The 25,570-nt window shown below is 39.4% G+C and overlaps 1 protein-coding gene across 6 annotated transcripts in view; it reads right to left on the bottom strand.

Moving 5' to 3' along the window:
* The window catches only part of fbxw7 (F-box and WD repeat domain containing 7), a 77,503-nt gene that overhangs the window by 236 nt on the left and 51,697 nt on the right, over nt 1-25,570 (bottom strand). For 2 of the 6 annotated variants that reach the window (XM_024259620.2, XM_024259623.2), the window contains 10 exons: nt 17,267-17,349; nt 16,408-16,549; nt 14,658-14,792; nt 13,297-13,420; nt 12,986-13,137; nt 11,617-11,730; nt 6,144-6,325; nt 4,344-4,569; nt 3,775-3,985; nt 1-2,219 (listed from right to left, as the gene is read on the bottom strand). The exon at nt 1-2,219 is cut by the window's left edge and continues 236 nt beyond it. In XM_024259620.2, coding sequence (XP_024115388.1) covers nt 1,951-2,219; nt 3,775-3,985; nt 4,344-4,569; nt 6,144-6,325; nt 11,617-11,730; nt 12,986-13,137; nt 13,297-13,420; nt 14,658-14,792; nt 16,408-16,549; nt 17,267-17,349 — 1,638 coding nt within the window. In that variant the 3' untranslated portion in view covers nt 1-1,950. Of the gene's footprint in view, nt 2,220-3,774; nt 3,986-4,343; nt 4,570-6,143; nt 6,326-11,616; nt 11,731-12,985; nt 13,138-13,296; nt 13,421-14,657; nt 14,793-16,407; nt 16,550-17,266; nt 17,350-21,116; nt 21,609-25,570 lie in introns of those variants that run through there. The other 4 variants (XM_024259621.2, XM_024259624.2, XM_024259625.2 and 1 more) reach the window with 3 other exon arrangements.

The raw sequence follows: 25,570 nt of genomic DNA, 5'->3' as shown, positions 1-25,570 counted from the left end.
CTCTTCTTTTTTTTTCTTTTTTTTTTGCCAGGCAGTTTACATGAACTGAACAAAGTAAAACACCTGCAACAAATCTGATTTCATAAACCAGATTATAAATTAAAACAGAGAAAACAAGAGGAGATAGAGCGAGATTGTTTTTTCTTTTTTAATATACAGTGTTATACCACTTTCACAGTTCAGCTTGAGTTGTGACTCTTGGAGATTGAGACGGTTTTTGTTTGGCTACAACGTTTCTGTTCCTTTGCGTTTTTTAAAAAAAACTTCTCCCCCAGCTATCACTGACACAAGGTCGCAGCCACCTGGAGTTTTCACCTGCAACACGTGTAACACTAAGACTCTCGGCAGCTCGACCTGTCAGCTGACGCTCGTCTCCTCTGTCGCTTCAGACATCTTTGAATGGAACAACCACACATGGATACGGACAGATCTTTCATTCACCTGTTAAAAATCGACACATCTGCTAGTTTGATTTCTTTTTTTCCTTGTTTTTTTTTGTTTTTCCAACAGTACACACAGCATTTTTGTACATTTCCCTACAGAACAGGCTAAAAAAAGCTTTGTCCCAAGGAATGTGTTTACAAGTTGCCCATTAACACGTCAACACACGCACTCATGCACTCGCACACGCATGCCAACAGTGTTCATCCCCTCGCTTCCCAGCGGCAGGCGATCTAACAGATACTCGTCAGACCGTCTCCCCCCTCTCAGCCTCGTAGAGGCACGTTTTGGCTCAAGTTTCAGTGGCAAAAAAAAAAGAAAAGAAAAGAAAAAAGGAAAGAAAAAAAAGTTGGATTTTTTTTTTCTGTTTCTTGAAGTCAAAACATACAGAGTTCAATTTGGAATTTCGCCTGGGACTAAAACGCCACAGCAAGTAAAAGTTCCTCTCTTTTTCCACTCCTTTAGCAGCATAAATACAGTTTGGCCACTCGGGGAAAAGCAGTCGAGGGGATGGGGCTGAAGGTAGGAGGGGGAATTTTAACAAACAGCGCTCTCGCCGCAGCTGAGGAAAACCACCAGAGCCGGACTCCGAAAACCTCCAGACAGCGATGATGCCGAAAGTGGAGAAAGAGCTCCAAACCCACGTTTGTGGGTTTGGAGAAACGAACAATTCAGAAAAAAAAAGAGAGAAAAGGGTCACTTCTAATACTGAGATTTGCACAAAGAAGAGAAAACGAAAACCCCTTTCATGTGATAAAAGTTATTGAAATTCACAGTTGTGTTTGAGAAACAAAATAAAACTATAGGAACCGAGTGGAGAACAACAGGAACGGAAATGGAGTGAAGAAAATAAATGCTCCTAACACTTCCTTTCAATCCACTAGATCAAGCAGCACTTTAGGAGTAACTGAGTGTGGAAATTCCCCTCAAACATCTCCCACCTTCCTCAAATCTTTACCTATGCGCTGAACGCTTTTCTGCTTTTGAAGTGTGCGTGTCTGTGGGGTGCCACTGTTAAGAAGGGGGTGTGTCGGGAACTTTTTCTTAAAAAATAATATCTCTCTGTACATCTCAACGTCTGTCGAGATTTTAGCAACACCAAGTCTCTGCGAAGCTGACCCTGACCCGGAGAGGCGGAGAGTCACTTCCGAAGAGTTCGATCGTCGTTCCTCCCTCTTCTTCAGCAAAACCAGGGACGGACTTGCTTGTGCCCTGAAGCGGTGTTTCCAGCCGCCGCGCCACCCGCCGACGGGTGAGAAGGGTATAAGCAGGCGCGTCTTCGTCAGTAACGGTTGACCCCAGAAAGGTGGGATGCGAGTGATGACAGGAGGAGGACGGGACAGCCGGCTGTTTGCGACCGTGCCAGCAGATCGTGCGAGTTTTGGGTGAAGAGTTTCTGGGTGTCGGCCCTCTGGTTTCCAGGCGCCTCATCACTCGCGCTCTGTTCCTTCATCTCTGCAGTCTGCTCTCTTCGTCCTTCAAACGTGTCCCGCCCCCCTCCCCCAGCTCTCATTTCATGTCCACTCCAAAGTCCAGCACCAGCAGCTTGGTTTCCTCTGTGCCGTTGCGGCTGCCGACCGCACACACCAGCTTCGTGTTGGAGGCGCGGATGCGCCACACCACGCCGCCGCTGCCGCCGCTTTCCAGAGTCACCAGGTTCCGTATGAACTCTCCCGTCTTCAGGTCCCAGAGTTTCACTGTGCCGTCGTCTGAGCTGGTGATGACAAAGTTCTTGTTGAACTGGAGGCATGTCACGGCACTCTGGTGCTTGTGGGGACCTGGGGAAAAAAATAAATAAATAAACAGTCAAAAACACAAAAAATAAAAAAAGTCCTTTCAAAATAAAATGTTTCCAAGAACTTCTTTGAGGTATTTTTTTTAGACTCCTCAGCTTGATTTCTCATCCATGTTTCCATTAAAACCAACAGGTAGGGAGTGCTGCAGAACAGCAGGGACTTGAACAAACAGAAGCCTGAAGGGGAGTGTGATAAACACATTCAATTTAAGAACATTTCTCACTTCTGTGCAGCGCACACACAGCTCACACAGCTGTTGAGTTCCTCTGCAGGCCAAACTCACCGTTTAACCCGACTTTTACGTTTCAGGACTTGTTGAAATGGATCAGAGGAGCTGCACAACCTGCAGATCTGTGAGCTCCTGTACCGGTATTGCATATCCACCATGTGTTTCCAACTAAGCAAAACCGAACAGACACCTAAACTAGCAACGAGGGTCTACATTTGAAATCTAACTCGATAAGAAACAAGGAACCGTGAAATCAAGTTTTGGAAAGCAGACTGCTCTCAAGAGGTAATGGCAGACATGTTTAACCCTGTAACACAAGAGCTTTAGCTCCAGTGTTTTCATTCTTTCAATACTGTTACTCTTCAACCGTTTACGAGATTATTTCCAGGGGATTTTGAAGCACAGAAAAGCAGTCGTTTTGCAACACTTTTTGTTAGGAATGTATATATATCAGTGCAAAATGCATTAAAAACCACCTGAAAGCAGCTTTTTTGTTCAAATAAATCAAAGAAAATTATTTTTGTGTGTTTAATAAAGTGGCGTAAAATTATTTTATACCCAGTCCTTTAATAAATCATATGTTTGCTGTCACACTCTACATTCTAAAGCCCCCTACTCCTGTCCTACCTATAGTTTGCTCAGATAATAATGTCCCTGTTGTTGGAGAATAGTTTAATAAAACACTAATGAACGGCAGAAACTGTCCGCTGACCCAATTCTATGACCTACAAAGTTTGTCGGCCCGTTTCTTTGACTGCTCAGAGGAAGACACTCGTCATCTCCCTTGTTTTGTCCCCCCTCCCTCACGTCAGGCTCTCACTGGGACATCCTTTTGTTCAGCTGCTCATCATGTTGCTGCGTGAGGAAGAGCTAGCATACTGAGACTGCAGTGTCTAATGAGGAAATTTAGGGGGTGGGCTCGCCACAGACTGCCACTCCTGCTCTCCAAATAATTTCCAGCTTCCTGGGAGACGGTAAGCTCTGCTAATGGAGAACAAGCGATCAAAGACGACAATGCCAATGATGGTGTAATCAGGACCAACAAACACACACAACAACAACAAAATACCAGCTGCTGAGTGTTTGGTGAGGGTTTAAAATGAAAAAGCAGCGTCAAATCCACAAAAAGTTCTTGACAATCTAAATAAACGACTTCAATTCTTTTTAATGATACATTTTCAAATTAAAATAAATGTTTGAAAGGCTAGTTTTCAACTGCGTTTGTGCAAACTTCCACATTTGCACTAGTAGCTTAAACCTGAAGCCTAAAAACAATTCCAGCTTTGCCATCAGCAGCCCTGCACTCACCTTGGAGCGTTTGCAGGCACTGGCCTGTCTTGATATCCCAGATTTTGACGGTGGAGTCTGCGTTGCCTGAGACCAGAATGTTGTCTTTGAGCTCCATGCCGCTGGTGAGGGATTGGTGGCCTGTTAGCGTGTGGATGCAGTTGCCCGTCTCCACGTCCCAGACCCTTATAGACGTGTCTAGTGATCCGCTCACCACGTGGATCCCGTCAAACTACAGACAGAGAGACCGAGCTTTAACCACCACTTCACTGCAGCTGTCACCTTTTAACTGGTTAAATGGAAAATAGACATTAACAAATTAAGACCAAAATATCAACAGGCTTCTATTAAGCTCCAACATCATAAAACATGCATAAAAAAGTACATTTGCCAGCTTTACATTCAGCAACACAGATTACTATAACGTCAAAACCACCGTATGAGCAGCAGGTGGACATGTGCTCATTTCAGTTCAGATCAGTCTGCAGCCGTTTAGACAGCTCCACACTAATACCAGCCATCAGACAGGTTCACCAGCTGTTCCACAGGTACAGCTTCCTTTTAATTGTAACTTTCCAGCACTGACTCACCTGTAAGGAATACACTCTGTTGGTGTGACCCTGCAGCGTGTGGAGACACGTCTCTGTTTCCGGGTCCCACACTTTGACCATGAAGTCGTAGGCGCCGCTGACTACCCGCCGCCCGTCGTACTGGACGCAGCGGACCGCCGCCACGTGGCCCATCAGGACGTGTAAACATTGACCCGTCTCGATGTCCCAGACTCGAAGAGTAGCATCCCGAGAGCCACTAACCACCCTGAGAGGACACAAGAACACAGTGATGAGCCAAAAATAAATAAAATAAATCGCTAATTTATCGTCATCGCGATATCAGCCTGAGCAATACACGTATCACAAAAGATGGCATGAATTAATAGTTACATTAAATATTAATAAATAAAACAATCTTATGGCAGCTTAAAGTATTTGACAAATTAAGAGAGGCCCTTTTGACCAATCGGATCGACCCCTTTTATGTTAGAGACCCGCCTCCTGTGGGTCAATTGGAGTATAATTTAAGCATTATTGACTTTTATTAAAATAAAACAATTGTAGTTAAATGTAAATGATGTAATAGTGGATTTTTATTTTGCTTTTCAAGTATCGCAAGTCATATCGTCATTGCAATATTGATCACTCCATCGTAAGGCTTCCTCAAAATTGAGAACAAAGACAGATCAAGCACACAAAAAAGTACATGATTTTTTTCCCCAGTTAGTCATTTTACCCAAAAAAGAAAAAGTTAAGATTATACAACTGATCATTAATGCAGTAACAGTTGCACTTCTATAATGTAAGGCATGTGTGAGAGCGATCTTGTGCTGGATCTCATTCATGTTCAAGCTCAAGTGTAAAAGATCTCCTCCCAAAGCTGAGAGCAGGCTTTAAGGCTCAAGCCAACTTAATGGAAAAATAGATGACAGTAAAGGAAACTCCCTCTATCGAGGTTTTTTCTGCATGAGTATGTTTAGAAATATCAGCTTTTGTAAAAAAGGGTTTGAGGTAAAATAATCCCGCCTGTCTGTGACTTTTGGTGAGTCACTTCCCACTGAAGTACACAAGTTTCCATAGTACGGCTTTATCTCTGTTACAGACAACTCGGGAAAACATGTATACTGTAGCGCCGCTCAGCTCACACTCTTTATTTAATACATGCCTTCCAGCACTGCAAAGATGGAAATCATCAACGTGTTATTCAGTGTCTGCAGCTCACAGCCTTTCTGCTGAGTGAGTAATCACATGCTACACAAAAACCTTGGTGGGCCCTAAGGCGAAAAGAGCACTTGGAGTCTCTGGAGTGTGATAGTAAGTGAATGAGTGAGCAGCAGTTCAGTTCAAGACGGTTAACAGGGTCTATTTAATCACTATGAAACCGCATGCTCACTTCCACAAATACTCTGCTCTTTTAGTGCTGCGGTTGCTCTTTTTGGCTGATTAAGTCAACTGTTATGAATCAAAGAGAACAAAACAGTGCTTCATGCTTTAATACTTCACTCACAGAAAGTGGAAGTTTTGTTGAGTTTACACACTAATTTTTGGAGGTTTTTTTAATAGAAAGGAGGAAGGCATTATGCGAAAATTAGCTTGATGTTGTAGTTAGTTCTATTTGTTCTGGCTGCATGTATAATACACAAACAATTATAAAATAAAAACCCACCCATTTTGGATCGATTTTTTTTTTTATATTCTTTGTGAATATTTTAGAAAATAGTTCGGTTTATATTTTTAACTTTTAACTAGTGATTTAAAAGAGAAAAAAAAACTCATCAGATGGAGATTTTTTTTTTTTTTTCCAAAGTGTGATTTTACCTTTTAGTAAGCGCTCCATACCTTTTCTCGTGTAGGTGCATGCAGCGCACAGTTGAGGTATGCCCGTAGAGGGTGTGGATACATTCTCCCGTCTCGGCGTTCCAGACCTTGAGTGTGCGATCAGTGGAGCCGCTGATGATAATGTTCTCTCGCATTTGAGACGACCACACTCCACCCGTGTGGCCCACCAACGTCCGTAGACACTGCAACAGGAAGAAAAGGCAATCCACATGTTTGTTACTTTCAATCAAGGAGAAAGAAATGCTTAAGAGCACTTTTGAAGAATAAAAATGTATAAATCATCAGTTTAAGAGTTTAAAACCTCTTCTGGGATTTCATTGCAGCATGACCTCATGCTGTCTTCAAGCGTATGGAGAAAAAAAAAGGAAAGTGAAATGAAGTGACCTTTTCTTGAATGGGAAAGCTCCGGCATGCTGTGAAAGTACTGCAGCTAAATATCTCTCGGAGCTCGCCACCCGCTTTTATAATTGCTTCTACTTATCTGTTGGAAAAGCGACTGTTTCCTTCTTTTTTTCTGTAAAAAAGAGTTGATGACGGCTCTCAATATACTGCGTCCATTCATCCTCATTAGTGGTGGCAGATTAACTATTGATTCTTGGCGGTTATGGAAATCGTTCTGATCAATTGATTTGGTGCGTCCACAGTTTGTCCCACTTGTGACTCGATTTAATTACGCTGAATGCATTAAATTGAAATCCTCTGGAGGGGGAGGAGAGTAAATAGTGGTGAAAGGTTCAGAGTGAAGCGTGTCGCAGAGTGTACAACATGTGACCCCTGCCTGCTGCTGATAAGCAACTGATCAGTAAATGGTTAGGGGGAGAAAGGGGGCGGAGGGGCTTTATTAAATCCAGAGGAAGATGATGAGCAGCTGGTGCCAAAACTGCATCCTTTTGGTCAAATTGAAGCTCATTTCCAACTATAACTTCAAGCTCTCCTCTTTTATCATGGGGAAATTAGAAAAATAACATTTTTAAGGAGTAACAATTACTTACACTGAGTGAAAGCCCATTTTAATTTGCATTTAGGACAACAAACAAACTAATGTGTGATGCACGCCTACAATTTTCTTGGTTTTGATTGAAAAAAGTAAAACATTTTTTTTTCCTACAGAAAGAGTGTGCTTAAAAGCTTGCTGGATCCCAGAGAGAAAAAACAAAACATCCATCCACACAAACAACAGAAAAACAAGTTATCTCTGAAAGTGAGGGGAGATAAATACGCCTTTAGTCAACCACTGAAAGCCTATTACTTTACAATTAAATAAAACCTTTTCTCTGGAGTTTAGTAGCCTCTGAGATGGATGGTGGAAATGGTAAGGAACATTTTTCCTTTGTCCTAAAAAAAAGAAAAGAAAAAACACACACACACTCGTAGCTCTTGACCTGGTGGGAATATTAGAAAATGGGGGTCACTGCAGCTACTTGTGTACTGAGCTCATGCTTTTCAAAGGTTAAACAGGTAAAACCATCCAACAATTATGGGCTGACACCGCATAATTATGGGATTACAGCAGTCGCGGGCTTATCTATACACAACAGGTTGAAACACAAAAGATTGGAGGAAAAGCAGATACAAATTTCTTAGTGGTCTTGAGGTCATGAGGGATTTTGTTAAAGCACATAACTATTATTCCTTCAGCAGTTTCAGGCGCTATAAACACTTGTGTTGTACGAAAAACTTCACCGACACGGCGCTTGTCGATGAAGAGGATAAAGCTCATATTGATGCAGCTGCAGCCTCCAGCAGAGGACAGCTCTTCCTGGATTGGCCGTCAGCCTGCAGGTCTGCCATCTTAAATCTGCGTGACAGCTGAGACTGCCTCTGACAGGCACCACCAAGGACACGCACGGCTTTGTTAAACAGGAACCAGCCACCTCTGAAACACTGACATCTGATCGGCTGTTTGTGCGTCTGGATGTGAGAGTGACAGCTTCGGAGGAGGCTGAATGAGTGCAAAAAGACAAAAAAAAAACCATTAAAAATGCATCTCAACTGCATGTTTTAACCCTCAGAGTTTGTGAATATTACAACAAATCTATATTTAAAAAAAATGCACCTGATATTCTGCAGGTTTTGAGTTTACATGGAGCAACGCTAACGATAAACAAACGCTAATAGATTTAACTGATCATTAAGGTTGTGGCCCAGATTTTACAGTTGTGGGATGCATTTACATAAAATCCCATAATAATTCCTTTATTGCCTCGCAGCATGAATTCATTCACAGTTTTATCCAACGAGATGAATCAGAGTCGAGACAAAACTGGCATTACAGATGAAACATTACAGAATACCTTGTGGTTGTAACAGATTAGCATACCCTAATAAATAAAAGTTTTACAATAGAGGATTTATTAATGGAGGCTATTGTGAGCTCAAAATAAATCTGGGAGAAAAAATGTTGATGAATCTGCCAACCCGATATCTGACACAGAATTTACCGACATAACCAACCTGAGAATATTTCGAATAAAAAAGGAAGCACCAGTATTTCCATAAAGCTATGATCTGACCTCTTCTGGCAACGCACATTCAAGCGGCTACTTCTGTTGAAGTATGGAAACGTGCATTTCAGACCTCTGCGTTCACATGTAGCTACACAGGTTTTTATGACAACAATGCATGGGCATTTAACGCTCAATCAAGCAGGAACTTCCAATAAAAAGTCCATGTATCTGTGTGAATGTGCGTTTTAGCAATCCGCTTTCAAAACTCCAACATTCACGTTTCAATTAAAGTTTTTACAACCGTTGTCTGGCTCTGCACACAACACCAGTTACACAAAGTCAAACTTTGACCAATCAGGGACTCGCATTTGGTAGTGACATATGGTGGCGTCCCTTTTTATTCACAGATGTGGCAACCGTTTGCAAATTGATCATGCAAACGGAAATATTATTTTGCCATTTGTGCCCAGTCTGACTTATATGATACAAAGTCTTTCATATTTCAGAATAGAGCTGTGAAAGAAAAAGCTTGGGGGAAGATTTAAAGATTTTAAAATATGTGCACCACTTCAACATTTTGCACCAAACCTCGTCCAATTGCAGGTGGCAGACAAACTCTAGTAAACAGTAGTAAAAGAAGAAGAAGAAGCCCCTCCCTCCTTGAACACCAAGGGCTAAATGCAGATTCAAGAGCGCATTCTTGAACGTGAGTCAAATTCCCAATGTGTATCTAGCTTCAGACCAACTTCTGAGTGTCTTAATGAAATAGAAGGATTCTAAAAAAGTTTATACTGTCCTTTTCTCTTTTTCCAAGTGTAAACCCTAAATGCTTTTTGCAGGTGAAAGCTTGAGTTTTCACTTTACTTTTCTTGGGATCAACAGATACTTTGCCTTAATGCTTGACTTGACTTAATTGGCTGTTCCTCTCCAGTAAGGCTTCTCTCAAGTGTCGAGAGCTAAGGAAACAAAAGGCGTGTAATCCGCACAGAGGACGTGAGCTCTGACTAAAGCAGCCATGCAAACAGATGTGGGCTCATCCCCTTCCTCATACCTAATGCAAACAAACCATTCTGGGAGATAAGCATTGTAAAATCCACATACAAAATGCAATGTGTCTGTGACATCTGCCTGAGCACAGGTGGGTTCAGGCTAAAATAAGCCAAATCTGCATGAGATATGACTCATCACAGACAACTGCCACCAGCGTGGAGCCAGCGTGGCTAAAACTAAACGTGTCATCTAAATATTCATCTGTTGGAGACAACCTAAGCTTCAAAATCTGCTGAATAAACTGGTCAGGATCAGCTCAGATCAGAAAATCTTGGAATTGACAGCAATGGAGGCTTTCTACAGTTAAGAAACCCATTTTCTGGTTTGGTATGTTTAAAAGAAAGTTCAAAAGCTTGTGAAAAATGGGATTTTGGTCATTGAGTGCTGTATTTTATTAAGTATAAACAACAAAATGAGTTAAGAGGTCAAAAACATCAAACTAATCAAATCTGAGGTTTTATGGATGACAACACAAAATACTTAAAGTTTAAACTAACTGGGTCTTACTTAAATTTTCACACAGAAAAGTGTGAAAACTTTGTCATAAAGGGTCGAAAAACGCATAAACAAAGAACAACTATTTGAATCAAGATGAACCACAAGTCCATAAAATAAATGAACATTTTCTGTGTTTTACATACCGTATTTGTGGAATACAAGTAGTTTTTTTTTTTTATTCTTTTCTGGGGATGTGACTTATACTCATACTTAACAAATAAAAAGTGAATTATTTTTCACTACTAACCACTACAGGACACTGTAGGCGTGTGTACCAGTATTTTAGCTATAGAAGAAAAAGTGTTTCTCTGTTTTAAGCTAGCCTCAATGGAGTTGATCCAAAGCGACACAGAGGATGAAGAATTCAATGGATTTAGTGATTTAAAGTGATGTAAATAGACTTGCTACTAGCACGATCTTTATGGTACATCAATCTGAGTAATAGTTCGCATGTTACGATAATAAACTAGATATTTATTAAAATCTTCCAGTGTTTCATGAAGCTAAATACGGTTATAGGAGGGAGGTTATGTGTGGGGAGGAGGTTATGATTTGCTTTTAAAGATAAAATATTTGCTCTTGTTCCCATTTTTGTTAAATTAATTTCTCACAAAAGCTCGACTTATATATTATATTTTCTTCTTTATTATGCATTGTTTGCCGTCCACTACTTATACTACGGAGCCACTTAGTCTAAAAATATGGTAATTGGGATGAGGTGAATTTAATTTATATTATTCTAACCAAGTTTATTAGGAATTTCAGATATTTATTCCTCTAAACGTGCAGATGGGTAGAAATCTGACGTGTGCTTAGATCATAACAGTAATTAAGATTTTCCTATTAAAGCTGCTTGGTTATAAATCAATTTGTGTAGCTACGATGAATAAAAATCAGCATAACACAGTTTAAGTCGTGCCTCCGCCTTTGAACTGATGATCTCTTATTTCCCTCCTTGAGGGCCTCAAACCAAGGCTGAACTAAAAGCTCCCACCACACTGTAATGCTGCTCTGAGGGGATGCTTGATTTTTTTTTTTTTTTGTAATAATTAGTTTCATTTAAGTATTAATACTGGCTGTTTTTTATCCTGTATTTTTTTCAGTAGGGGAAAATAATGTGCTAATTTTCAACACAGAGCTTTGAATTTTTAGTATTGTCTTTTTTAAATAATGACTTAATCAAAGTGGTTACTTTTCCCTTAAAAATACATTTATCTTACTCTAAAACATGATGAATGCAAAAAGCATTTCATTTTTTTGTATTTGTTGTTATCTCAAGTAATTTAAAACTTGAAAACTAAAAAACTAAGAGTTTCTTCACATAGAAAAAAGAATTAAACAAGAATTATAGAAAGAAAAACAAAGTATTAGGCCATAGAGCAGGAAAGTGAGTGCACCAGACTACGCCTAAAATGCTGAAACAAAAGATAGTGAGATAAATAAATAAAAAGAAAGAGGAGAAAAGTTGTCAGGCTTACCTTTCCTGTAACAGCTGACCAGACTTTCAGCGTGTTGTCATCAGAGCCACTGACGATGCGGTTGCCGCAGAACTGAAGGCAGGTAATCACATGGTCATCGTGTCCTTTCAGCACCTTGAGATAGGAAAGGCAAAGAGGGATGCGAGAAAAATAGGATATTAGGGGAGGTGGATGAGGCATGGCAACTCAAATGACATGAGCAGATACAGCGATGAGGCTTCTCACATCAAAGTGAAAATGAGCTAAAGAGAAAAATGGCAGCCAGTGTTGAAAGTACACCGAGCATCTATAGTGTGGTCCACTAACTGGTAACAAGCCCTTATTACTAAGTTTAAATGAACCGATACATTTCACAATACACATGGTACATTCGATACATATCACGATATATCCAAAGACAGTGTTTTCCCTTTTTTTGTGACTTAGAAAACTTTTTATCTGAATATTAAAACACCTTTTTTACATATATAATTGTAGCTCTGAGGGGTGCATGTGCAGTGCCACAAAGCATCTAAATCCACTTTTTTATACGTTACCATTACTAACTTGCCACAGCTTTTCGGTTCACTACTCATCCTTTGTTAAAAGTGAATGTACATGTCTCATTTCACTGTGTAATAACAACACATGTGAAGCTCAGAAATAAATAATTAAATATCACCTTGACGGCATTTTATTACCAAATAAAGAATCGCGATATTTCACTCAGTCGATATTTTCTTACACCCCTATTAATTATTCCACCCAATGTGGTTTAAGATTTAGTCTTTTAGTCCAAGAAGGTTTGACGGTCAAGGAAACCGTTAGAAACATTAGTGGGAAGCATGAAAAAATAATCTTAAGTTGATGCAACTGGTAGAATAAAAAGTAAAAATCATTAAAATTTTGATCTTTCAACACTAACAAAAGGAAGCTGACACAAATTAAAACACACAGATTGTTATTTATCTTACTTTCACAGTACATTCTATAAGACACCTTCAAAATTGTAGAAATCTATCAACCTGAAACCCAAATAGCATTTGAGCTCCTCAAAAGAGGAAGATTATTAAGTAATGATGACTTTAAGGCTTTGATGAACTAAGCTTTTTGCCAAAAAACATGCAAATATACTAGTCATGACTTATTCTGCTCAGGTGAAATATTAATAAAAAGTGTAAAAAGAAAACACACAAAAAAAGCTGTCCTTCTGCATTACGTTTAGTGAGTTTTCCATTTCATACACTTTCATTAAGCTTTCTGTGACTCCATGCCATCCAGAGACTTTAAGAGCCACTTTGCTGTGGGGAATTTACATTTGAACCAAAGGTAATATTGAGGAGAAGATACCTAAAGAAAATAAAATAATTGAATAAATAAATGAAACTACCTTGGGGGATTTGAGGTCTCCTCTCCTCCAGTTAGTGTCTATTCTGTGCTGCCTGATGTAGGCACTCTTCCAAGGGCTATGGGTGAAGCCAGCCTTGACATTTCCCCTTTTCTTTGGGGGCAGAGGCTCGTCAATACCTGTAAAAAGAAAAACTGATTCGATTGACACAGTTTATTTCCCAATAAAGGCAGATTCCATTTTCTTCTTTAGGAGTCACTTTAAGCTTAACAAAGCATTTCAAAGTAGGAGCTGCTTTTACTACGAAACAGTAAAAGCTGAAAAACTGTTAGAAGGCATTAAAAGAAACGTACCCTCTTCTCTGCATTTTTCCCTCCACAGTAAGTTGTCTTCTGCTAGGATGCGCCAGTAGCGACACGTCTGTGCGGCCTGAAGGAGGTCTTTCGGTTCCAGGAATGACAGCACATACAAGGCAAGCTTCAAACAGACAGGAAACGTGGGGGGGTTAATGATAATGTACATCCATATCCTGCTGTTTGACAACATTTTAACTGTGCACGGCACTGGAAAAAATGACTTTATGTAACGTAATCAAATTAAAGATGAAAAATCCATAAAAAACAAAACTGTTGGTGCTGAGCTGAATCAATACTTTTGTCTGGAGAGAAGAAAATACGTGTTTTTTACTAAACATTGAAAAAAAAAGAAAACATACAAAATGTGAGTCACTGGCTTTTGTGCTCAACCCAAAAAACTTTACCTTTTTTGTACACTTACTACAAAAAATATTTTTCCCAAATTGTAATTCCACTGTTGCACCATATTTATGAGCTTACACACACAAGACAATAGTGGCAAGATGAGATCAGAATGAAGAAAAACAATTGAAAACTTGAAAAAGTAAATATGTTTATGCTTCTAATGGTGAAACAAATGGCTAAAAATTAAAGATTACAGAAACTCTCCATGATTCCAGATTTAAATCAAATACTTTTGCCTGTTAGTTGGATGCTATCATACACATTTCCTTAGTTCTACACACGGCTTCAGTGAGGAAGTGTCTTCAGTTCATTTCTACAGAAACAAGTAGCAGAAAACCTAAACTTAACTTCAGCAGAATTCATTACAAATTTGAAGTAAAGCAGAAATAATTCACAAGAGGCTTCTTTTTTAGCAACTCAAAAAAATTGGTTATTTTCTATGAACTACCCAGTTCGACTTTGGAAAGAGTACAGCACTTATTTTCACACAGTTGACTTATGCTCAAAACGTGTTCTTACTTTAATACCAGTTTAGAGTATCTTTGAAGTTGTTTAATTGTTTAATAGTTTAGTTTTCTGCTGTTTGTTTATAGTTCAAGGTTTTTCTCTCAGGTTCTGAGGAAAAGTTTTTCCAAAAGTCTCGAAATTACTTTCATCAAGAAAGTGTTTTTAAATTCTGTAACAACTTTTTTTTAATTTGATAAATTGCATTATTTCAATTCTAAAAGCATCTATGAATGAATGTGCCTTTAAAAATGACTTTGGAGCCACATTCAATCTCATTTCCAGCAGAGGTAAAGGGGGTGACCACTGTCCATATGTGAACACAACCACTATTACGCAGATCAAAAGCTAAGAGCGAGCATTATGATGGACTCTGAAAACAGACACATGAAAGGTCAGATATATTTTCTGTTGAGGAAGCAGAGAAAAAAAGCTGTAAAAGGTCTCACCTCTTTGGGAAGCAGAGAGATAAAGTCTCGCTGAAACTGAGGCTCTATCACCTGCATCATATGCTTGACTTGTGTGGGCTCGCAGCTGTCAATCAACTCATCCAGTGCCAGAAGCTTCTCTGGACCGGTCCAGCTCTGCAATGCACACAAGACAGGAAAAAGAAATGTTTGAAAAACAGTCAATTCATATTTTAATGTAGTTTGGGGTAGTTTTGAAACATGTTTCTGTGAGCGTATCTGCAAAAATGTATTTACTCTAAAAGACCATGCAGTCATTTTGCTGTCAAAGGTACACCACTGCCTCATCATTGGCTGCACATTCATCTCTCTTTTTTTAAACAAGATAATCTAACATTGTAGATATAAAATTAATAAAGATAGTTTCAAGCTATAACTATTACTGCATGTTGCCATATTCAACAGGAGCACCTTAAAGGCATCTTGCCTCGTGCAAGTGTGACTTGCACAATAATGCCCCCTACTTGGTTTCCACGGCAGCAGAGTGGCTCGAGGCTCCTGCATCTTAACAGAAGCCATCAGTGGAAAAGTTAACCATCAGGAAGCAGCTTCAATCAAATAAATTCACAGAACCATGTAATCTCCTCCAGCTTCAACTTTGACTTGTTAAACAGTTGCTGCTGAATTGCACTTGGGCTGCATGTTAAAACCAACAGCTGCAGCTGCTTTGCCCTACAGAGCCCTGAATAATGATTACAGGTTGAGGCGCAGGCTGGAAAATCTGGCACTCCACCTATAATTTGGCAGCTAAAGGGCTTAGCCAAAGGTGCTGTTTGTTAGGATAACCAGGAGGTTCGGAAACCTTCCCAACAGAGGGAAAAAACAACATCTACTTATTTGATGTCTTCAACTTTCTGCCCTCAAGCAAGTCTGTGAGAGCAAACTGAATTTCGCTAAATCTCAGATTCCAAATCTGATGGCAAAGCAAACAAACATCTGTCATTTTTTGCTCAACACAGTGATTTAAAAACTGTGCAGGAAGTCTTCCTAGTCCTGCCTTTGTGCAATTGATTTTTCCTAAAAATTGGATTCATCAGCATGCTAGAAAGATATAAACCTTCAAAATATTCATTGCATCCTCTGGAAAAAGCACAGCCTTTTACAATCCTCTTTCAACCATTATTTGTATTTTTTCTCAAATCAGGAGAAATGGAAAACAGTCTCTTAAAGAGTTGCACAAACGCACAGCAGCATTTCCCCCATCAGAAGTGTCCTCAATATGAAAGCTACAAAGAGACAAATACTGCCTAAACAGGAACAGCAAGACCTTCAGTGGTTCTGTTTGTCTCTTTTCCAGAAACAACATGCAAGCTTGGACTGGAGCGGGGAATGTACTGAATGCAGACATGATGTTTACCTCTGCCAGTTTTACGCAAAAACCATCTAAACTCACATTTCAGATCAAACAGGAAATGAAAAAAATCCTATGATGTGATAAAACCAACAACAACTACATGTAAGTAAATGTAGACATCTCATTAAAAAACATTAAGACGATATCAGAAATAAGGCACTAAAATTCAAGTTAAAGCACAAGATCCAATCCTAAACTTAATCATGGTGGTCAACCTTACATTCTTTGTGGCATTGCTTCATTTTAGAGGACTTAAAAAACAACAGTGAAAAAAATGCTTTATGGTAAGTAATTAAAAAGAGAGCATTATCCAGTAAGACTAGAGAAACAGTAGCTGGATCTAAAACCATTGAGAATAATGAATGTGTTTGAACTCACTTGAAAAGTTCGGAGCCATTCATGGAGCCCCGTGGGGGGTTGGATTGAGGTGATTCGCCGTCTCTGTTGCCCCTGACTATTGGCTGTTCTGATGTGGCCAAATGTGGTGGGTGTGGCTGGACACGGGACAATTCCTGTTGGGCTGTAATTCATAGCAAAGCAAAACAACTCAAAAACACTGATTTAAACATGAAGGCACAAGGAACCATATCAGACAATAAAGACAGATGAGATAGAAGTGTATTCAAGGAAAAAAAATGTTTAAAGAAATACAGCTAACTTGTTGAATTTTAGATCGACACTGATTTGACCTTAAATGTTGTTACCCTGGCAACATAAGAATAATATTCTTTTGCTTCACTATTTCTGAAAAGGCAGGACAAAGCATTCAGTAGACATCGTCTATCCTTCAGATTCAGCGCGCTGACAGCAAAAATGGAAGTTTGAGGTCCATTTCTTTATTGATTCATTTTTAATGGAAGAGGAAACCGAGAAGGCGCCAGTTACATGGCAACGTTTAGCTTTAAGTGGCGCCCTTGAACTAAAATTTTAATGTACGCACATACGAAGACGTGCATTAAAGATTCAGCTCAGGGAAAAACATTTGGGACTCAAGGCTGCATACAATAGAGCATGAAACACCTAACTGTTGGAGGACACATGCAGGATCTGTTTACGTCATGTGACACTTGTGATGTCTTTTCATGTCAAGCGCAATTAGTATATATGTGGCAGATGGGGGAACAAAAGGCAGGATGGAGCAGCAGCAGCAACTAAAGGATTTGATTGAAAAGCCGTTTCCGTTTTAAAGAAAAAGATGTGTCTCATTGTAGAAACATAGAAAAATCTCAGACGATACCTGGAATATTCCGGGCCTTTGTAGGGCTTTTTTCCTGAAGGGAAAGGTCGGACCTCGGGGCCATGGTCCAACTTTCTCTTCATCTGAAAAGAAAAAGATATATATTTAAAAAATATTTTTTTAAAAATCTCCTGTTGCTCATTTTTATACTAAATCAAAACCAATTAAAAACTTTTTTTTTTACGTAAATAAGTCAAAAAGATTTTTTTATTGACTTTACGAGTTCAAGATTTAGCTGACAAAGTCTGAAATGCAGCCAATTCAAAGATAAATGTCAGTTTTCTCAATACAAACAAGTGAACTTTCAAAAAAATCAACTAGATTTATATAAAAATATATATATATATCCATAATGAAAGACAAATGGTGACTGGTATTCCATTAATGATGATTTTGACAGGAGTACAACAAGAGCATCACCAGTTGCTTCCTTCACAATCCCATCCAAACTCTTTCTTTACTCATAAAAACAAACAAAAAATACTTTCACTGGGTACATTTCTAAGCAGTCTGATTCATACAGAAACTTCACAGACAAACTAGCAACTCTGCTCTTTTATAATCTCCATTACCTTGATGTGTACACATGGCCCAGTCCCTATTACCACATACCCTGCTGTGCCTACAAAAGAGTGTCCCTAAAAGCCTGGGCATGGTAATTTGCTTCATCCAACGCATGTCTCTGGCAAGACTGCTCTACACATGGAAGCAACGGCCACATCCTGGCCAAGCTCCGACGGAACAAACAAGGCAGCGGAATAGGTGAACAGCAGCTTTTAATGTCTCGCCAGAAAAACAACACTCAATGGGGAAAGCTAGACTTAAAGCTTCCGTCACAACCAAAGGAACAGTTCTAATTAAAATAGTCTTAAAAACGGTCAGCTAAAGTGTGAAAAAAAAATCTACTAATTTGGATGACTAAGTAATACTTTGTGTTATGCACCCATTTCACTTCCTATTTGTGCTAAAATATTACAGTTTGGAATCACAAAGTGTCAGTTTTTGTCATCATTGACCCAAAACTAAATTGTAACACATAAATGGGCAACAAACAAGCCTGAATTAGATTGATCTAAGGAACATGTGACATTGTTTATCTATGACTTGTCCTTTTATCAATTGCCAAATCAATCAACTGACCCTTACACTCCAAACTGTTCCAGGTTAAAATTTAAAAAAGTGAAACCACTCAGCAATGTATTGTTTAGAGCTGAAAGGCAGGTTGCCATGTTGGTATGCACATCCTGTGCTAAAAACTCATTGTTTAGTGGCTTAATAACATGGTGGAATACAGTAAGAGCAGAAACTAGATTTCAATGCCACTTACAATAACCTCTGAAGAAAACAATGGCCTTTTGAAGCAAGTATGTTATTGTACCCTTATAAGCTGCTCAGAAAAAACAACACTGGACATTTGACTCCATACTGTCTGGCTCTGCACTGGCATGATTACACGTCTATCTTAAGATGTGAGCTTTTTTTGTTTATCACTATAATTTAGGAAACGTGTATATGTGTGCTTGTCCTCTGAGGTTTCTCCACATAGGCACAAATGAATGAAAACAGCAAGTCATGATGGAGGAATTCAGCTATCTTTTCTTCTTGGTTTTCTGTTTTTCTTTGGGAGCTCAGAAGAGATGAATCATGAGCAGGATATCTGCAAAGGCATCCAGGAATTAGAAATCAATGCTGGACACCCTGGTCAATATTTAATGAATAGAGATTCAGTCCACGATAACAAATAGCAGATATCCAGACATGTGTCCATGGTGAGCACTCCAAAATATCCAGCAGAGCAGAGAGACTGTAGCCTGCCGATTATACCTAAGTCAAAACCCCAATATAAGCTATTTCAAACAACTTTTTTTGCCTGCTTCTGATTCATGATTTGAATAAAGAAATACTCAGAAATGCAAATTTTAAGCTACATTAATCTACATATGTCTTCCATAATGAGAAAAATTAACATGTTCACAACACCCAAAACGCAATTTTCATTGGAATGGGTCTTTAACAATATTTTATTTCCCAGACTGTATTTAATTGAAACATGTAAGTAAACTACATGGGAGGTAAACCATCAGCTTTCATTCAGAAAATCCATCCCAGTTCATACTTTTGTGTTAAAGTCATGTATTTTAAGGAACTATTCTATGTTGAATATTGTACAAATAATGTCAAATCTGAGCAAGTCAGAGGGAGAGTCACAAAAACAAGCTATTTGAGAGAAAATTTCAGAAAACTCAAATGAAACAATAAAAACAACATAAATACCAATGTCTCAAAAGTATTTGTTTTCAGCTTATTACAGACTTGTTTCAATACAGCACAAGTAACGTTTCCAACGTGCGGGTCTTCAACCCATCCACCTTTTTCTTCAAGAAGTGATCTCACTGCAAAGGCAGTTCAGTAGTCAAGGAGAGCCTGGGTGTGTGTATGCATGCAGTGGGTGTGTGAGTGTTTCCAAAAGAAAAAAAGAGGAAAAGGAGGGTCATGGTTGGCTTTTCAGTGTGGATGAAAAGAGAAACTTCAAGCTAAATGAAGGAATTAAAACAAAACAAAATAATGATAATAAGGAGTGTAACCAGCCTCTTATTATGTTTCAGCCTGGGAAAAAGTAACCAGAGAATGCAGATGCAGTGTTTGCAAATCTCTACCAGCGAGTCTTCTCTTACCCCCCAGGCTTCTCCCCACTATCTGACAAAAAAAAAGGACGACAGATGGATGTGAAGCAGGTTAATGGTGTTTTAAAGATAGCAATCAATTCTTGCGTAATGTGTTTACGGCATTTTGCAGTCACTTGAAAAATCTCATTTTTCAAACAGTCTTTCAAGGGGTCACTTAAGCCCCCCAACACACACACACATCGTGACGAGTGACAGACACACCTTTAACCTCTGAACCGAACACTTTCAACAGTGCGGATCAGAGTCCAGGGAAGCCACTTCAATCAAAGAGGAAAAGGACGTTTGAATCCTCCCGAAAAAATAACCGTTTCATTTCTAAATAAAGGTCACTACCTGCCAAGGGTAAGAAATAAAATATTGGAGCTTTGCAGGAGAATTCATAAAACGAATGGAAAATAGGAAACCGTTCGATCTATAAACCACAAACACCCTGTGCTAATCATTAACCAAGAAAAAATCCCTCATAATTAGATACTCCTGTTTTCATTTTTTTTCTCTATCCAGAACATGCCATTCATCCTGGGGTTGATTCTCAATCACACAGTCTGACACAGTGACCCATTATCTCTGGTGCCTGAGGCGAGTGCACAATGTCAAGGAATAGGCTTCACTCCAACAGGCAGAGGCAGGCTGATCACATGGATGTATTCGGAGTAGACGCCTTAGTCAGGAAAAGGATAACCGCAGCTGTGTTAAGTACAGCTAAAACATCTGCAAATAGAGGGGAAAAGTGCCTGTTTGTATGCTTCACTTTGCCTCATTTAAAGTCTATAGAGGAGGCAGATGGAGGCAACATCAGCCGGAGCAAAAAGGAAACACTTGAGTGAAAATTTTCAGGCACAGACTGAAAATTCTACATAAAGAAATGTGCCAAATAATATTATATATATATATATATATATATATATATATATATATATATATATATATATATATATAAAGAAATAATTCATGTTTAATTACTACATGTAAGCTTTTACTAACGCTATAATAAGGCCCAGGCAATTAAGCAGGCGTCTGCTGCTCATCCTCCAAACTGGCCGCACAATCTGCAGCCAGAGACGCGTCAAAGATGATGTGGGCGACGGAGCGCGTCCAGCTTTCAATCATGACGGACGTAAAGGATGTGCCGGAGGTGGCACATATGCAGAAATCCTACTCACTTTGTAGAAAATCATCTTTAAAGTGCCGTAGAACCCCATCCTTGCAATCCGGTGTGGGTTTTTTTTTAAATCTTCCTTTTCTCCCTGTTCAGTGGAAATCGGGGAAGTCCGGGGCTGTGCGCGCGCGGAGGTGGCTCGGACGGTGTGAGGACAGCGGCGTACTTTCAGGTAAATCCGACGCCGTCTGCGGTGTGGACATGCTCGGGCACGTCACCGGACTGGCGCGCAGGCGGTAGATTCCCACGGTACAGGCATTTGGGGAAAAGGGAAAAAAAAATCACGACGACTTCACGCGAGGAGGGGAGGAAGGGGGGTGTTGGTCGACTGCTGAAACAATGCGATGCGACGATCCCGGAGGCTCAAGCGCCGCCGAGCAGGGAGTGAGCAGATGAGAGGAAGAGGGTGACACTCGGCAGCGAAGGGGGAGGAGTGGATGCGGAGCGCGTCAGAGCGCGGAGCATCGCCCTCTTCCTCTTCACAGAGGCTGCACGACGGCTCCTCCACGCAGGATCGGATTACAGCCTCCCTGGCGGAGGCGGCGGGAATGGTGCAGTCCTGCTTCAAGGCTGTTGCAGCGCATCCTCCCCGAACTGGAGAGGGAGGGAGGAACGGAGGAGGGGAGGGGGTGCAGGTGCGCAGCGGAGGAGAGGACGCAGAAAACCGGGGCGGAGGGGAACGCGTACACTTGTTGCAAAAACAAAATACGCTCAATTCAAAGGTCGTTTATGTGACATAAATGCAGTTCCTCATCTAACAGCCCGTTATTCATCAGAGTTTATGATGCAGATGTGTACACAAGAATCATCCACAAGAGAGGCTGCATCTTCTCTGCAACAGAACAGAAACTTCCAGCTCTGTTTCACTTTATTTTAACAATAAACTTGGGCTGTAACAATTAATCAACTTAATCGATGAATTGTTACGATCCAACGAGATCAATCTGTCAAAGGCAAGTTTTTAAAGACCCGGTTCAATGAAAGTTGCGTTTTTTATTAATGATCTTGTAGAATTTTTCTCATGATGGAGGATACTAAACTGCATTTCTGAGTTGTATTGAAATCGAGGTGAATTGGGAGAAGCTTGTTTGAAAAACCTCCTATTTGTGATGCTGAAACTGTCGTGGGCGGGGCCAAAGTCTCCATTCCAATGCATTCACTTCCAGACAAATAGATCCATGTATATCTCCGTTTTCCTCATCCGAGCTTTGATCTGAATCCAAACTGTATGTCTGGATTAGCTCCAATATGGCTCACCATTTTTATTGCTCTGGTAATGTTAGATTGGGGTTGTGAAGGGCTGTAAGCTAGTGGGAGAGAGTGAAAACATAGGGATAATGGGATATCAGCGGAGGCTTACTTCCGTACCAATGGCCCCATCCACAATTCAGAGGTAAGTTTCTGATGAACTCCTGTCACTCTGTAGAAATTGTCCTCAAAAACAACATTTTTTTCCTTTTGCCTACAAATGGCATAATTATAGAGGACGATTTTACAACCGATAGAAATGCGATTGGAGTAAGACTTTAATTATTTAATTTTTGTAATTGTTTATTATTTATATTGTTTTGCTTTAGTGTAAAGCACTTTTAGTTTTTTTCTATGAATATTGCTATATAAATAAAGATTGATTTGATTTGATATCGACCTATACCATTATGAAATCAAAATGAAATAAATTATATTGGAACATACCATCTGGATTGAGGCATGGTAGATTTATTTCACTATAACTTAAAAACAACCAAATGCCATTATCAACAAATTATTTTGATGTGGAAAAACAACAGGGGGCTAAACTTTCTAACACTAAACTGTGAATAGATTTGCAATTAATTATTGTTTACTTGTTTTTTTGTATACATATTTATTTTAATCTTGATTATTTTGCAAGAAATATGAGTAATCAGGAAACTTGCACGGTTCAATACCAAGTATTTATCTCTGAGTCACACTGGTTGAATTTTTGGCTAAAGGTGTCCTTAATCGACTTTAGGTCAGTGATTCGGATCGTTCAAAATGAAACAATATCAACTATGAATTGCATCATCATCCACAAATTATGATGTAAATCAAATTTTGTTATTAAAATGAATTGTTACAATAAATGCAGCAGAACATGGAATATTTTTAAAGGGATCCAATTAGGTGTAAAAATAAAAATCCTTTCAATGGGGAATTTACAACATGTGGGGTCCAGAAAGGCACAATTTTAAAGTGAAATGAGAGGATAAAGTGGAGTTTTCTTATTCCTTTTGTTATTTAAATGGCATTGTTTCCACTCGTGGACCACAGATTATAAATGACCTGAATGCTCCTCGTGGCACCTGCAATCCATCCATTTATCCAAACACTTGCAGGAGAGTATCTCCAAGACTGTCGACCACGTGACCGAAACCATGTGAATTGATCCATGTATGCTGCACCTGCTTATTTGCAGGCCAATATTTGCATTTTCATGGCCGACTGCACCTGCCCACTTGAGAACACAGCACCTCCGGCAGCTTCACACTTCTCATTACAGCTAGTAGAAGAAAAAAAAAGACCATAACCTCCAGAAGGCAGTTCTAGTTTAAAAATAAATCAACACCTTCTGCAGGAGAATGGAAATTGTCATAACCTTTAGGAGTGTTTTGAGGGGAACCTTTGAGAAAAATCAACAGTGAAGGTGTTGCTTTAACCTTTGTTTAGCCACGGACGATTAACTCAGCAGAAAACATTTGTCTTATCAGCGTGAACAAACGGAAACCCAAATCTCCATTAAAATGGATTTGTGTAATTTACACTTGTCTGACATGTAAGGGTGCAAACATAGTTCCTTCTCTGTAAGCTGCAGGGTCACGAGAAGGGCAGTATTCGCAGGTGATGGAGCACAGAGATTTGGCAGCCTTTCAAAACACTCCCGACAAGCACCTGTAATTACTGTGTGACCTGGCATGGGGGTGATTTCAAATATAGTAGAGACACGACTTTGCAAAAAAAATTGGATAAAAAATGTGCTCTCTCTGCTGGGAGATTCAAGAGTTAGTTTAAAAAATAAGGAAACAGGGTGAATTTCAGAACAGACCCAGAAAGTTTGAAGGGAATTCGACACTCCGCGCACATCACAACAAAGAAATTCACACAAAAAGCATTCAGGATCAGTGGATGCTGAGGCACATGAGACAAAAGCGGCGGGAGCTCCGTCTTTGTGTGTTTTAAGGTGGCTCTTATGAGGAAGGCCCGCTCGATGTGCCGTGCTGCCGCAACCTTTACACAGCACACTGGAATGCTTGGCATGCAAGAGGGGTTCCACTGTGGCCTTTCAAAGGGCCTTGGCCTCCTTTGTCGCTCTCCGTCTGTTGGCTGGTAAAGCATTAACAGGCCTTCTCCTGATACTGAGCTCCTGCTCATCAAAACTTGCTGCTCAGAGCAGCGCAGAGCCATCGTCTCATCTTTTTTTTTTTTAAGTCAGCCTTACATCTTGCTCTTTTTAATCAACAAGTACTATAAGAGAAGATTCCCATCAGACATCAGCAGCTTTTGCAGCAGTAGTTAAAAAGCAGAACATGATTACAAAAAAATTTGAACTGAAGAACAGTTTGGAGAAAAGACGGGGCTTTTTCTTTTGCCTGCACAGACTGACAATATTAACGTCAAAGCTTCACCAATGCATGTCAATTACTTTTCAGTTAGGCATTTCAAAGGGCATTTGAGCAATTAGGATTTGTTTGTTGAAATCTCTGATATTTGCATTAAACAAAACCAATAGAATGTTAAAATTCACATGGATTGGAGGCAAATCACAAAACGTGCAAAGGAATTTAAAAAGGGAGATTTAAAAAAAAAGTCTGTATTTTGTCATCCTTTGAAGCAAAAACAGGCAACATTTAATCCAACGGCAGGATAATTCATCTTTAATTGCACAAATTAACATTTTTTTGGGTGGACAACTGCAAAGAAACTACAATTAAAAGCAGTACAAGATATGTGAATAAAAAATCCTAATGAATGTTATCACTGGTTTTTACTTCTCTTTAAATTAAATTGTTGCACTCTTGAATAAAGTAAGAACAGTTTTTTTGTTCTTTTTTTCAAAAGAAAATGTATATACACTACATATTTTTTCCTTTTTTGGGATTGTGCTGTTGGAAAAATCTATGTGAATCACCAAAAGGTCACAATGATTTACTCTCCTGATGGCCAAATACTAGGTCTGTGAATAAGCAAATTTATTTTAAGTGTTGGTCGCAATAAATTACCATCTAAGAAGTGTCAAAAGTAGCTTTAGAAAGTCCAAAACACAAACTAATACCTTAATAATGACTACAAAAAAAAACCATTTATAAAAACTACTGGTACATATAATCTGCTATAAAACCAATTAAACACAAAAACGTGTGATTAATCTATGTTAAAAATTACTCAATTTCTTAAAAAAAATCTATCAGGGTGTTGTCTCTCTTTTAAAATACAATT

The sequence above is a fragment of the Oryzias melastigma genome, linkage group LG1, assembly GCF_002922805.2.
Source record: "Oryzias melastigma strain HK-1 linkage group LG1, ASM292280v2, whole genome shotgun sequence".
NCBI lineage: Eukaryota > Metazoa > Chordata > Actinopteri > Beloniformes > Adrianichthyidae > Oryzias > Oryzias melastigma.
Note: the sequence above shows the minus strand (reverse complement) of the source record. Positions and strands in the feature narration are given on the sequence as shown.